Below are 16,274 nucleotides of genomic sequence, written 5' to 3' on the forward strand. Positions count from 1 at the left end.
CTTCGATCAATGCACCTGTCACAGGTAGACTGGCAAGGTTAAGAACAATGAGGTTTATTTCTCATACCTGTCACTCATATCCTTCAGGACTCAATCAGTGGAAATGCTACCATGCTCTTACCAAGTCATCTATCCAGAGTACAATCTTGAGAACCTATTCATTACATTCACCCTTGGCTTCTTCCAATTCTTATTCAACAGGTAAAACACTGATTCAGCAGCTGAGAGGATGGTATGTAATAACCAGGAAGTAATTTTGCCCAAGTTTGAATTAATGCCAGGACATTTCACGACATCTCAAACTAATGTTAATAACTTCCAGAGCTAATGCTGCCATCATAGCATGCCTAAGGATTACGATTAAGTCTGTCGTATTGCCTTTAATGGACAATTTTGAGTATTCAGATTCATATTCATTTCCACTCAGTGGCCACTTTATTCGGTACACCTGCACACCTACTCATTAATGCAAAAATCTAATCAGCCAATGCTGTGGCAGCAACTCAATGCATTAAAGCATACAGACATAATCAAGAGGTTCAGTTGTTGCTCAGACCAAACATTAGAATGGGGAAGACATGCAATCTAAGTGTCCTTGACCATGGAATGATTGTTGGTATCAGATGGGTGGTCTGAGCTTCTCAAAAACTGCTGATCTCTGGGATTTTCAGGCACATCAGTCTCTAGAGAAGGGGTTCTCAATCTTTTTTTAATGCCATGGACCAATACCATTAAGCAAGGAGTACATGGACCCCAGGTTGGGAACCCCTGCTCTAGAGTTTAGAGAATGGTGTGAAAAACAAAACAAAATAATCCAGTGAGTGGCAGTTCTGTGGGAAAAATTGCCTTATTAATGAGAGGGGTCACAGGAGAAAGGCCAGACTGCTCGAACTGACAGGAAGGCAACAATAACTCAAATAAACACTCTTTACAACAGAGGTGTGCAGAAGAGCATCTCCGAACCTACAACACGTCAAACCTTGATGTGGATGGGCAACAGCAGCAGAAGGTCATGAACATAAACTCAGTGGCACTTTATTAGATCCAGGAAGTACCTAATAACTAGCCACCAAGTGTATTTATCACATGTACATCAAAACATACAGTGAAATGCCTTGTTTCCATTAACAAACACCACAACCTAAGGATATGCTGGGGGCAGCTTGCAAATGTCGCCATATTGGATGGCTTCCCCACTATTTGTGAGGAGGACTTTGTAATGTCTACTAAGCTAGAAGCAATTTTGCTATTCCAAATTTAGTGCCTCATTTAGTGGCAGGCAATCTGTCTTCCTTTATTCTTTTCATTTCATTACAGCAGTAATGCAGTAATTAAGTGCCTTGAAAAGAAATTGAGTCTGATTGGCGAGCCTGGAGTCACAAACACAGGCCATCCCCAAGTTACAAACCCCAATTTACTGATACCCCCTACATACAATGAATAAATATTAAATTTTAAAGTCTGGCATATATTTATATATTCCTACAAAAGGCAAAACAGTTTCCTCTCTTCTCTTTCAGAATTTTAGTAATTGCTCTTTCATATCAGTCTTATATGCTTATGATGCACTACAGTACTATAGAGGTATGATTACCATGACTTTGGGTAAATCAACTTATGCACATGTTAAATTGAACCTATTCATTACCCAGGGGTGGTCCATAGCCCAGTATTGGCAAAGATGGCAGAAATTTTCTCCCTCGAGTCAAAGGACATCAAGGGGATAACATTCCAATAGCTTGAATAGCTTACAGAAAGACGGTTCTGATTGAAGAAGCTCAATCCCAATACATCACTCGGAGTTATTGAACCATCTTTAAACACTTGAGCAATAGCCTTCCTTCAAATATATATTCAGAATTGAGGACGATGATTGCAAACTTCATTAATAAATGAACCAGTCCATGCCTTCCCACAGCAAAGTGTAGACATGTGCTAATAAGTGGCAGGTAATTTGAGGCAATAAATGCTAACCTTGGCAGCAATGCCCAGATCCCAGTAAATTGAAAAAAAAAGGAATTCTAAATAAAAAGCACACAATGCAAATATCCTAATCTATAGGTGCTTTGCAATAACTTCAAAGAAATTGGCCCTTCGAGATAAATCAGCTGCCTTCTGCAGATGATCTATGACATTCAACAGGAATGTTATCAGGGGACTAAATACTCAACCACACTTAAAACTGAAAACAAGTGAAATGCACTTAACTTATTTATTTAAGTCAAATTAAATGCATTTTCAAAATACTTTACCACAATAAAGAGACTATAAGACATTAGGAGTAGAATTAGGCCATTTGGCCCACTGAGTCTGATCCATTATTTCATTGTGGCTGATCCATTTCCCGCTTGACCCCATTGTTACCTGGGTTTCATCTCCTAAGTTACAGAAAGGTTGAACAGGTTGGGTCTTTATTATTTGGAGCGTAGAAGTTTGAGGGGGGACTTGATAAAGGTATTTAAAATTATAAAGGGGATAGATAGAGTTCACTTGGATAGGCTTTTTCCATTGAGAGTGGGGAAGATTCAAACAAGGGGACATGAGTTGAGAGTTAAAGGGCAAAAGTTCAGGGGTAACATGAGGGGGAACTTCTTCACTCAGAGAGTGATAGCTGTGTGGAACGAGCTTCCAGCAGAAGTGGTTGAGGCAGGTTCAATGTTGTCATTTAAAGTTATATTGGATAGCTATATGGACAGGAAAGGAATGGAGGGTTATGGGCTGAGTGCAGGTCGGTGGGACTAGGTGAGAGTAAGAGCTCGGCATGGACTAGAAGGGCCGAGATGGCCTGTTTCCGTGCTGTAATTGTTTTATGGTTATATTCTCCACTGACTAATCAAGAACGTAACAACCCTCTCTTTAAATATATTCAATGACTTGGCCCCCTCAGTCGTACGTGGCAATGAATTCCACAGATTCACCACCCTCTGGCTAAAGAAATTCCTCCTCATCTCTGTTCTAAATGGACAGCCCTCTGTTTTGAGCCTGTGCCCCAACATCTTCCCAACCACTGAGGTCAGACTAATTGGCGTATAATTTCCCTTCTTCTATCTCATTCCCTTCTTGGAGAGTGTAGTGACATTTGCAATTTTCCACTCCTCTGGAATCCTGCCAGAATCTGATTCTTGTAAGGTCATTACTAATGCCTCCAGAAGCTTTTCAGCTACCTCTTTTAGAACCCTGGGATGTTGTCCATCCGGTCCAGATGACTTAGCTACTTTCAGACCTTTCAGTTTCCCAAGCACCATCTCCCTAGTAATAGCAATTGCACTCACTTCTGTCCCTTGACACTCTCCAACATCCAGCATACTACTAGTGAAATACAGACTGAAACATCAGAAATCAGTACAAGCTATGAACCTTAAACTAAATAATAATTATATATCTAAGTGCAATTTTATGCAATTTTTGAAGTATGATTGGTGCATAACAAAGTTGAGGTCCACATTAAACCATTCATTCTATGAAGACTGCAACAGCACAACATATGGAGATCTAAGATATAACAGACATATTTCCAAATTTCTATATTTAACTGCACAAATGTATTTAATCAGATGCTGAGCAACACACATCAAAGTTGCTGGTGAACGCAGCAGGCCAGGCAGCATCTCCAGGAAGAGGTACAGTCGACGTTTCAGGCTGAAACCCTTCGTCAGGACTAACTGAAGAAAGAGTTAGTAAGAGATTTGAAAGTGGGAGGGGGAGGGGGAGATCCAAAATGATAGGAGAAGACAGGAGGGCGAGGGATGGAGCCAAGAGCTGGACAGTTGACTAGCAAAAGGGATATGAGAGAATCATGGGACAGGAGGCCCAGGGAGAAGGAAAAGGGGGAGGGGGAAACCCAGAGGATGGGCAAGAGGTATAGTCAGAGGGACAGAGGGAGAAAAAGGAGAGTGAGAGAAAGAATGTGTGCATAAAAATAAATAACGGATGGGGTATGAGGGGGAGGTGGGGTATTAGCGGAAGTTAGAGAAGTCAATGTTCATGCCATCAGGTTGGAGGCTACCCAGACGGAATATAAGGTGTTGTTCCTCCAACCTGAGTGTGGCTTCATCTTTACAGTAGAGGAGGCCGTGGATAGACATGTCAGAATGGGAATGGGATGTGGAATTAAAATGTATGGCCACTGGGAGAGCCTGCTTTCTCTGGCGGACAGAGCGTAGGTGTTCAGCAAAACGGTCTCCCAGTCTGCGTCGGGTCTCGCCACATCGGGAGCACCGGACGCAGTATATCACCCCAGCCAACTCACAGGTGAAGTGTCACCTCACCTGGAAGGACTGTCTGGGGCCCTGAATGGTGGTAAGGGAGGAAGTGTAAGGGCATGTGTAGCACTTGTTCCGTTTACAAGGGTAAGTGCCAGGAGGAAGATCAGTGGGGAGGGATGGGGGGGACAAATGGACAAGGGAGTCGCGTAGGGAGCGATCCCTGCGGAAAGCGGGGGGGGGGGGGGAGGAGGAGGGAAAGATGTGCTTGAGAGCAGAGTTAGTAGATGTGCGTGAAATGGGGGAGATGTGTTTGAGAGCATTCCAGGACAAGGGAGATGTCCTCCTTTTTTTTTTAAAGAAAGGGGCTTCCCTTCCTCCACCATCAACTCTGCTCTCAAATGCATCTCCTCCATTTCACGCACATCTGCTCACTCCATCCTCCCGCCACCCTACTAGGGATAGGGTTCCCCTAGTCCTCACCTACCACCTCACCAGCCTCTGGGTCCAACATATTATTCTCCGTAACTTCCGCCACCTCCAACGGGATCCCACCACTAAGCACATCTTCCTCCCCCCCCATACTTTCCGCAGGGATCACTCCCTACGTGACTCCTTTGTCCATTCATCCTCCCCATCTCTCCCCACTGATCTCCCTCCTGGCACTTATCCTTGTAAGCAGAACAAGTGCTACACATGCCCTTACACTTCCTCCCTTACCACCATTCAGGGCCCCAGACAGTCCTTTCAGGTGAGGCGACACTTCACCTGTGAGTCGGCTGGGGTGATATACTGCGTCCGGTGCTCCCAATGTGGCCTTCTATATATTGGCGAGACCCGACGCAGACTGGAAGACCGTTTCACTGAACACCTACGCTCTGTCCGCCAGAGAAAGCAGGATCTCCCAGTGGCCACACATTTTAATTCCACGTCCCATTCCCGTTCTGATATGTCTATCCACGGCCTCCTCTACTGTAAAGATGAAGCCACACTCAGATTGGAGGAACAACACCTTATATTCCGTCTGTGTAGCCTCCAACCTGATGGCATGAACATCCACTTCTCTAACTTCCGCTAATACCCCACCTCCCCCTCGTATGCCATCCGTTATTTATTTTTATACACACATTCTTTCTCTTACTCTCCTTTTTCTCCCTCTGTCCCTCTGACTATACCTCTTGCCCATCCTCTGGGTTTTTCCCCCCGCCTCCCCCGTCCCTTCTCCCTGGGCCTCCTGTCCCATGATCCTCTCATATCCCCTTTGCCAATCACCTGTCCAGCTCTTGGCTCCATCCCTCCCCCTTCTGTCTTCTCCTATCATTTTGGATCTCCCCCTCCCACTTTCAAATCTCTTACAAGCTCTTCTTTCCGGTTAGTCCTGACGAAGGGTCTCGCCTGAAACATCGACTGTACCTCTTCCTAGAGAGGCTGCCTGGCCTGCTGCGTTCACCAGCAACTTTGACGTGTGTTGCTTGAATTTCCAGCATCTGCAGAATTCCTCTTGTTTGCGTTTATAATCAGATGCTGATACCAGTTTCACAGAAAACAATGATGGGAAAATCTAAAAGCTTCATGAGTATAATTGCGAATTACAGGCCCAGAAGTTATCTTAGGCTGCCTGGGTCAATCACACAATACATTGCAAGCTATGAAAATTGGAGTTCTACTGATTTCAATTAAACTGAATTTCGGAAGTTGAGTACAGCACAAAATAACTACGATACTGCAAATACAACACAAGCAACTGAATTATAACTCACATGTCATTAAAATCTCAGAAGTTAATGAGGAGGCGTATAGGAGTGAGATAGATCAACTGATTGAATGGTATCACAACAATCTCACACTCAACGTCAGCAAAACCAAGGAATTGATTGTGGACTTCAGGAAGGGGAAGTTTCTGCTGTTTAGTAGTCTATCAAATTTCAAATATCTAAAAAACACAAAAAAATTTATTTCAGCTATCAAATGAGCTAAGATATGAAAGCTTGAATATTTATAAACACATTCATACTGCAGGCATAACAACTCATTTTTGCTTTGGATTATATTTATAAGGCAGCAATAATGTAACATACAATGCATGAGTTATCAAAGCTATCACTACAGTTTATTCAAATATAGTTAGGTAAAATATAACCAAATTAGTAATTTAGACCAAGGGCCTACTGAGTCCTTCTAGCATTTTCTCTTTGTAACCATTTTGTTGTTTAGTTGGATAATCATATTCAAAGTTGTAAACTCCAAGATGTTTCCAATAAACTACCATGCTTTGAGGACCATGACTATCATTCATTAATTCAATGGACAACGTTAACTGAGTTTATAATATACAAAACATCTGCAAAAGAATTTTAAGAAATTTGTGGATGAACAATTTCTGTAAGCCATTGAAAATATATCTGCCTGGGTGTTTAGTTTCATCATTCAGTTTTCCATTTCATGTACCAATTTACTCTTGCCTCTATTTCCTAAACCTAAAGGAAATTACACATACATAAAAGTCATACATAAATGTTCATTTGAGATTAGCTGTCTAAAACTCTGAAACACGTTAACCATTCATATTCTTCCCATTATCATTTTAATTCAGGCCCCAATTTGAAGAGTTCATTTGAACACCACACTATTTTACAAATTTAAGTTATGACAAGACAGCTCTTCTAGGAACATTTAGATCACAATATCCAAATTACAAAACATAATAGCAGAATGAGGCTATTTGTTTCCTCTTACATACTCGACCATTCAATTACTGTGCAGCTGATCTTCTGCCTCAGTGTCACATGCCCAGACTAACCTAGAATCCTTCAAGATATACAATATACTGTCACTTCTACTTTCAGAAATTTTAAGCTAGGAAGGCATCATCCCACATCTACTTTTTTCTAAAAACACTCCTTCCTCCTACCTTTCTGTACTAGTTATTCCTTTCTTTCTTTCCAGTCGGAATGAAGCGTCATGACTTGAAACATTCATTGTTCATTTCCAACTTTAGATGCTGCCTGTCAAATGTCCATTTCCTTCTTTGGATGCTGCTGCCTGATATGCCAAGTTCCTCCAACATTGTGTTGTTCGAGATCTCCGGCATCTGCAGTTTACCGTATCTATTTCATTAAGACCCTTTAGAATTGTGTACATTTAGATAGGAATCTCTCTCATTCAACTGAACTTAGGAAGGAATACTTAGCTTGCTTAACCGTTCCATATGACAAACCCACCACTGCAGCAATCATTTTGCTTAATCTTTAATATATACCCTCAATCAAAATTATATCCTTCCTTAAGAGTGACCAGCTCCTACAAGTGATATTCAAGATTCAATGTCACTAGGGCCTTTGATGTTGAAGCATGACATCTGTGTTCTTTTCTGCAAATTCTCTTGCAATAAATAGTAGCTGCCTTCCTAATTGTTTACTGAATCTGCAAATTAGCTTTCAGCAATTCATTTAAGGACAACCCGGTTTCTCTGAACAACTTTCAAACTTGCATTCTTTAAGATTCTATTTTTACAAAGTGAATGACCTCATTTTTCTACATTATATTCCATGTCTTTACCCATTCATTTAACCTTCTTGATATGCCTCCACAACCTTCTCACAAACCATGCTGCCACCCAGCATTGTATATTAGCAAAGACACACTACTCAGGTCTCTTCAAACAAATCATTGATAAGAGTTTGTGAACACTCTAGGCTCCAGCATTGATTGCCATAACATCCCACGAGTTATTTTCTCCCCATTTAAAAAATACATGTTTATTTCCCATGTTTACCCATTAACCAATCCTTAATCTACAATGGTAATTACCCCCAATACCAACTGACATAATTTTGTTTAATAATCTGAGTTTGTCAAAGGCCTTCATAATGTCCAGATATACATCAATTGGTTCATCAAATAGATTTCTCTTCCATAATTGTACGTTGACTCTATCCAAGTCTATTATTTTCAAGTGCCAATACCAGTTCCTCAAATGACAAATTTCAGCATTTTCTCTACTGTTCATGTCAGACTAACTAATCTATAATCTCTATTTTCTCTTTTACTCCTTTCCATGTTCCGTTCTGGGAACCATTCTAGAATTTGAATTTTATGACTACAATCAGTGTACATCCACTACCACTTCTTTCAAAATCCGAGATTGCAGATTATAAAGCTCTGGGATTTTTTTGCCTTTCAGTCCTAGACAAAAATTATTTTGGGGGAAAATTGATAAGGTTAATTTCTTTGACTCCTCATTCCAAGAGGTCTGATGTGTCTCCTTCAACAAAAACAAATACTTATCTGCCCTTTCTTTATTTCTCAATATAATTTTTCCAGCTCAGTACAAAAGGAAACTCTATATTCACCTCAAATAACTCAGAAGAACTGAGGTGGCTCCCAGTGCAGGAATCACATTCTCCTTCTGAACTTTTGTTTATCATTTGTTTTTGATTTTAGGTTTTCATTTTTATGTTTATGGTTTTCAATACACTGGTAGTTTGCTTTCTCCTTCCTTTTTGATGCTTTGATTCTTCTTGGTTAAAAATTGAAATTTCCCCAATCCTCAGCCTCACTACTTTATTGGCAATAAAAGCCTTTTCTTTTGACCTAATACTATTGTTAGCTTCATGACAGCCAAGGCAACACAACATTTCCTGTGTTTATTTTGTTGCCGTATAAAGAGAATATATGTAAATTTAAATATTGTTTTCCTTTGCTTGCTTATTATCCAATCTTTTAATAAGGTTTCTCACCTACCTCAGCCAACTCACAACTTCATGATTTTATAATTTCATTTATTTAGATTTAAGACTCTGATTTCAGATTGAACCAAATTATCTTCAAATTTTATCTAAAGTTCTTCCATTGTTCCCTGAAAGCCCCTTAAGTGGTGGATCACTAATTAACAATTTCTCTTTCCACAGCACTGATCTGAAATTGTTGGCTCTTCGACATATTGTTCTTAAAAGAAAGGGAATTTCTCTTATTCCTCTATATTCTCTACCAAGTTATCCTTCACATTATCATTGCCAATTTAGTTTACCAGGTCTATAACCAAAGTCTTTGCGATTATAATGACCCAGGTATGTGCTCCGTCTATTTCCTGATTTATACCATGCATTTCTGTCTTTTATTATTTCTTAGTTCCAAGAAGTCTCATTCACTTTTTAATTTCCCAAGTTAAGACCCTCCCTCTCTAATACATTCATGCCATTCTTTAGTACTGGGCTATCACACCACGATTTCCATTTTGCTTCACTTCTGAAAGTCAGTATACAAAATTATTTAATTTACCAATCTCGTCACTACGATTATTAGATTGTAAACATTAATTTCTGTTTTGTGCCACTAATTCATGTATTTTGCAACAAACATTGCAAGCATTCAGTTGGAACCTTCAATATTGTCTATTTCTATGTTTCTTGATCTAAATCCAATTCTTTTCATGTTTTTTATGCACTATCCCCTCCCAATAAAACTCTGGTTTATCATTTTGCCACCCTGCACTATCACTTTGACTTTTCTCTTAGAAACTTCCTATACGTTCCCTCTTCCAGAAGATTAGATAAATGACCAAGGCTAACTTCTACTGCACTAAAAGCAAATTCAGAGTATTATACTCCAAATGTCAGAGTCTATATTCTGCACTGACTTCTTAAAAAAATTTGTAGTATATGATTAACAGGACATTTTTATTCTTTCTTCATATGCAGCTCCAGTATAACTCCCCCTGTTGGTTGAGATGGTGTTTACAAGTATACTTTTTTGAGATAACTTCACTGTAGGTACAGCCATTTTGTATTCCAAGCTGCTGCAAACATAAACACTATTCCTAGGTTGATACATCCAAAAGCACTATAAGATATTATTTAAATACAGTTCACTTAAATCAAAATTATGAAAACCAAAGCAAGGTGAAATTTAGAAGTGCACAAAAAATGAAGGAAAGCAAGGACAGCAAGACATCTCAGCAATGAGTTCTGATTATCAAATCAGACTCCTTCAGATGCTTAGTTCTAAAACTGAAAAACAGATGCCAAGTGTAAAGCACAAAAACAATTCCTCAACACTGAATTGAAAACAAGCGATTCATATTTGATCTTTGAAGATATAAGGTATTTGCCCCACTAACAAAAGTTGCCAGTAAACCATTTTTCACTGTAAACAGTCCAAAATCTAAACCTAAATGTTTTTTGGTAGGCATTTAAATATAGCAAAAATGGGTGCCATGGTAGCATAGCAGTTAGTACAACACTATTATAGCTTGGGGTTCAGCCCTGGCATCTTCTGTGGAATGCATAGGTTTTCTACAGGTACTCCAATTTCCTCCCGCAGTCCAAAGATATAACGGTTAGTAGATTAATTGGTCACTGTAAATAAGCATCTGAAACAGTCTGATTTGATATCAAAGCTCATTGTTGAGATGTCTTGTTGTCATTGCTTTCCTTCAATTATTGTTTTTGCACACTTTTAACTAATTTTTAACCTTGCTTTGGTTATCATATGTTCATAGAAGTGAAATGCATTTCAATAATGTCTTACTCATAGTGCTTTTGGATTTTGCACTTAAATAAGTTGTTAGGAATTGCTGGGCAGCGCAATTTGAAGACCCAGAAAGAACCTATTCCACACTGTACCTCTAAAATAAAATAAAAATAAATAAACTAGCTGAAAACAGTAAAATGTTGCTCAATGCTGCACCAGGTATGGTTGTTAAATCTAGAAAAAATTCCATATTATTGTACAGAATATTCAAAACTGATATGCCAGTTATGAATAAAACTTAACAATAGACAATTCCCTATCATGTACATAGATACTTAAAATTTAAAGATATCTGTTTCAAGCAAATACTACATGGTTCAGTTTGCACATTCTCTCATTGTGGAATTTTATGGTTATGCAGTCATATGTCCAGTTTCCTCCCGTGTTCCAAAGATGTACTGATAGATTACATGGCTCCTTTAAATGCCAGAAGATTTAACGGGGGCGGGGGGGGGGGAGAACTGCTGACCATTTAGGAGAGAGTAAACTGTAGGGCTACAGGGGAAGCGAGACTAATGAAATTGTGCTGCTTAGAATGAGCAAGGACACCAAAGGCTAAATGATCTCCTGTTTGTTACTGGTTGTATTTTGATCAAAGCAACTATACAACACCCATAATCTATCAACCAAGAATACAAATTATGAATGACCACAAACAACACCAGGTTATCATTCTGATTTTGAAAGTGCTTCCCACAAATCCAGTAATCCTACTGTACAAATCAAGTAAATCAAAGTTTCCTAAGTATATGGATTTCCCCAACAATATCTTTTGCTAAAAAAAAATCAACAAATCTGTTCACAAGGATGTTGCTAAACACTAAAGTGTTTTTTATTTTTAAAACTTTAACTTATCTTTAATGAAATAAAACAGAAACATCAACTTTAATGGAAGACATGACAATTGAGACTAATGAACTAATAATACTCAACCTGAAAGAAAAACTTAATAGATTTGAACAAACTGGAGTCTTAATCAGGCAAAATTCTGACAACTTCAGCTTTATAGACATATCTTATAAATATATTAAAAAATCTAAATGCTAAATTTCATTGTTTGCCCTTCAGCCAATAGTTTTGTGACTTTTCAATAAAGTGGTATTCATAGTCCATTTCTCATACAGCTTATAAAATTAATTATTGTTTAAGAATGTTCATATCAACCTACAATAAAAATTATCATTCAATTTCTGAAGCTATATTTAATGGTTTTCTCACCATTAAATATAGTCTGTCTTTGACCAAGAAACACTGAAGTCCTAGATTACACATAAAAATCATTCATTACACATTGTTTATCAAGCTACTGTTCAAAGTGTCATTGTGGATCACATTCTCCATCCATTTTGCCAATCTGTACAATGTATGTTCGCAGAACTATTGGCAAATGTGTTTCAGCAAAATGGATAAATGCGCTTCATCTTAAATGACAACATCTTGGTAGAAAGTTTATTTCACCAATTATATTCAGTAGATACAATCATGTCTTCAATAGATGGTGATGAGTTGCAAGAGACAACTATATTTCACACAAATTCTCAACAATTTAACATTTTGAAATGGTGCAACAAAGTACACTATATGCCTTATAGAGAGTTGAATTAATAGCGACTAAAAGGCTGGCATTGTCCCACTTCACCAATCCATTAAGTTACCAGAAGAATATACCTAAAACTCACTAGAACATTGCAACCACAGCAGGTGAAGATTTTGGAAAGAAGTAAGTTCAAATTACTCAACTAATGATAATACTTTTCTAGTTGTGTTTGATCAACTACATCTAAATACAGTGTATAAGCCAACTCTTCAACCCCCCCTATTGGTTCAGTTACAGCATTCTGAGCATGCTCATTGGATATAAATTCACTGCAGATTCAGCCATTTCATGGTCCAAGCTGCTGGCAGACATGAAGGCCTGCCATTTGGAATCTAATACACTGCACTATTTTGAATCTTTTTTTTAAAGCATCTTTAATTGATTTAATATCAACAAATTCAGGATTTTAAGTCCAAAATTTTTCAGTTAATTTAACAAATGAAAATTTAATTGTAAATGAAGATCTTAATACAGTTTGTATATTTGCACTACAATGCTTCATTCAATTTTGAAACCCAACACTTATTCAGATCTCTCGTCCTACCAAGATAAACCATGTTAATTCACTGCTAAAATCATCTGGTCCAATGTTGATATTAAATACCCTGTATCAGCATTTGAATACAGAATAGTAACTGAATTCGGTGCAAATACAAATTGGACATCATCAATGAATGTGGTGCAACAGATTAAGTAGAAGCACCATTTAAACAAAGCAAAAACAATGAAGAATCTACAGACGTACTTCATTTACAGTTTTAGCTCACGTACAGAGAAAGATCAATGGCACCTCAAAGGCCAAGGTGCAGGCAAATGACATAATAAAGTTTACTTCTATATTAGAATTCAGAAAAAAATGAAACTGCTAAAGCCCTAAATAGTGAAAATGAACACAAATTCACACGTGTTAATCCATAATTTATCCAGTTACCAGGTTTTATTCCATAACTAAGTACAGCTACATTGTTCTCTTTGTTCCTGTACATGTAAAAGAAAAATTATACATTACTTTAGAGCACCCAAGCTTATTTTAAGAATCTTTTACTCTACAGACACAACTGGAAAAAAAATTAGACAATTGCCTGAAACAATGGTCACTCAGTTGTTCACTTGGTTGAGTAAACCAGTTGAAATGGCTGGATGTCAGTAAATTACTCAAAACAATTGAGGTTCTGTTACATAGGTAAAAGATCATCTCTAATCCTGCATCAGCAGCTAAAATTTGTCCACTGGATAGGGTTACCAGTTTAAAAGGCACAGTAGTGTCCTGGCCTTCAACAAAATCTTCTATGTTAAATTTTAGTCCTGAGTAATCCCAAAAGATAATACTTGTCACTGTGCACACTCATATAGCCATCAATAAGTCGCCTATATTAACGAAAAGCCAACTCCAATTCACTCAGAAACACTTAAAACTTAACCTAGATAGCACTTAACTGACAACATAAAAGAAAGGCTCAACATTTACCAAAAGTACAATGCTACATGCCCAAGCCAATATATCCTTTTTTTTTCCCAGTTCTGAAAAATAAATTCCTCTGGTTACTCAAAAAGAGTGGATGAAGATGAAACACAAATATGTATTAATGTCCAAATGTATGTCAGCTGACTCCCAGTTACTACCAATTTTCATAAGTAAACCCAATTATAGCTACAGAAATAATTGACATCGTTATCAGTTTTGATGATTTGTTTCTATCAGTTGAAGGACTCAGTCAAAAATCAGTAACGATAAAATGAGACTTCAACAATCTTGCTTTGTCTGATCTTTATCCTATATGAATATCAAAAATAATATTTTGTAAAAATATTTTTACCACTTTGCCATTTTCTTGCAGTACAACTTAATATTCTAATGGTTCACCATGCTAAAAAACTATAAAGTGCTGCATTTTTATGCAGATTAAGAATACAAACTTTAACAAATTTGTAAGCAGTCAAAAGGGAAGTAAATTCTATCTGAAATACAAATGTTCCTGGCTCAACAACTGTTTAACCACCACCAAAAAATGTAATTTCCTGATCCAGCATCAGAATCCAATGCTATACCATATTGCAAAGGTCCTCTACTTTAGACTGATTAATGACAAGAAAGTGAATTGCTGAAAAAAAACATTTTGGCATGAACAAGAAAACAAACCTAAGAATAAAAGGATTAAAAGGCAAGGTGCTAAAACCCCAGAATCAGGTACATGGATCTCCTCCTATATTCATTCTTATAACTATTGTCAAATGGGCAAAAGCTCAAAGGAAATTCATTACTGAAGATCATCAATTTATAACAAGCAAACACAAGATCTATAACATGTCATGTTGGTAAAATTTACTCTGACGTCCACTTGCAATACAATAAGCTATTCAAGCAGACTTGAGAACTCAATAGAGCAGATCACAGCACACCTTAAACCAATTTAATGTACCACTAGATTATGAAAAACAATCTTGGACATCTCAAGAGAGCTAATCCACTCCAGACTGAGCACAGCCCAACAACAAAAAAAAACGTCTTTTCATCTAGATTGGAGGAAAAAGCTGGTTTTGGGGAAAAAAATTCTTTTACACATTAATCGCCATAGTGTAAACAAATAAAACTACAAAAAGTACAGCAATGCGCGGACTGGGCAATAGACCACTATTTCAGCGTGCAGAAATGAATTTCGTAGAGGTTTCTTGTTGACCATTGGGAAAGGTGTCCATCCATCCTTCCTCCATGTTCCGCTTCCCCACCAACCACCCGCCCCCACACAAAAATCATCACCTTTCCTCTCAATGTGATGGCAACTATCGGGCAGGCTCATACCTCAGAGGCAAGAACGCACACTTCTCACTTAGTGATGAGGTATTTATGCATTTTTTTTAACGAATGCTCTCTTTCTCCACCTACACGCTTCCCAGTCGCCTACCCAAACAAAAATCTCCTCAGGCGCCTCGACATTGGAGTCAGACTTGCGTTCCCTCTATTAACCACCGCCCCGGACCCAGCCTGCCGGTTGCGCTGCGTGTCCGCATACGCCGAGTACGTATTCGTTATTCAGGGTACAGGGCCGCCGCCTCCGGCCAACAGGCCACCCCCTCAGCCTATTTTTTTACGCGCACACAGACACACAAAGCGCCAACTTTTAATTAAAACAAAACCCGATCTGCCGGCTGGTATTTCCCAGCTACGAGGCGGCGCACTCCGAGCCCGGGGCCTCCGCCCCATAAGAAAATACCCGGCGGCGGCGTTTGTAAGGGGGGGCGGGGGTGAGGGGAAAGGGTGCAGGGTGAGAGGGAAAAGTTGCTCGTTACCTCAGGATCCGGCGAAGCCATGGCTCAGGCTGCGCGCAGCTGACGCAGCGCCCGCCGCGTGACGTCACCCCGAGAGCCGGGGCTCTTTGCTCGCGTGTGTGTGTGTGTGTGTTAGAGTGAGTGCGCGCCTATCCGTCTCTGGCTGTTGCACACTCAGGTATTGCAAAGCACTGAAATCACCCCCCCCCCCACGCCCTTGTATGTGTTTGAGTGGCTGTTGCACACCCTTCCATTGAAAAGAATGCAGTCCCACCCCCCAACACTCCAAATTACAGCATGCATATAAACACTTCTTCAGGGTGGACATACATCGAAGATCTCACAGTTGACAGCATGCACCTAAAGTACAGTCGAATCCAGTTAATTGGGATACAGTACATCAGCACCAGTACAGTTTGGTCCAACTAAGCAGCTGCCCCAATTAGTTGAACTTCTATGAAATAGATAAAAAGGTATAAAAAGACAAATTGAGCAACAAATTATGTATTTAAATGAAATATAGAACAAATTAGAACATTGCCAATAGTACTACAGTACTGTAAAACAGTGTATTAGTTCATAACAGTTATCTTCAGAGCAATTCTTCCAGCATACGCAACAAACAAAATCAGTGTAAATAATGGACTTACACAAAATGCTAGAGGAACTCAGTAGGT

At 38.8% G+C, this 16,274-nt stretch overlaps 1 protein-coding gene across 4 annotated transcripts in view; it reads right to left on the reverse strand.

Moving 5' to 3' along the window:
* Positions 1 to 15,689, reverse strand: part of LOC140186422 (histone-lysine N-methyltransferase EHMT1-like) — a 201,738-nt gene extending 186,049 nt beyond the window's left edge. For 3 of the 4 annotated variants that reach the window (XM_072240693.1, XM_072240691.1, XM_072240690.1), the window contains exon 1: positions 15,619 to 15,689. In XM_072240693.1, the coding sequence (XP_072096794.1) occupies positions 15,619 to 15,639 (21 nt within the window). In that variant the 5' untranslated portion in view covers positions 15,640 to 15,689. Of the gene's footprint in view, positions 1 to 5,962; positions 6,136 to 15,618 lie in introns of all 4 variants that reach the window. The other variant, XM_072240692.1, reaches the window with a different exon arrangement.
* Between the last annotated feature and the right edge of the window lie 585 nt (positions 15,690 to 16,274).

This window comes from Mobula birostris, chromosome 22 (assembly GCF_030028105.1).
Source record: "Mobula birostris isolate sMobBir1 chromosome 22, sMobBir1.hap1, whole genome shotgun sequence".
Classification (NCBI taxonomy): domain Eukaryota; kingdom Metazoa; phylum Chordata; class Chondrichthyes; order Myliobatiformes; family Myliobatidae; genus Mobula; species Mobula birostris.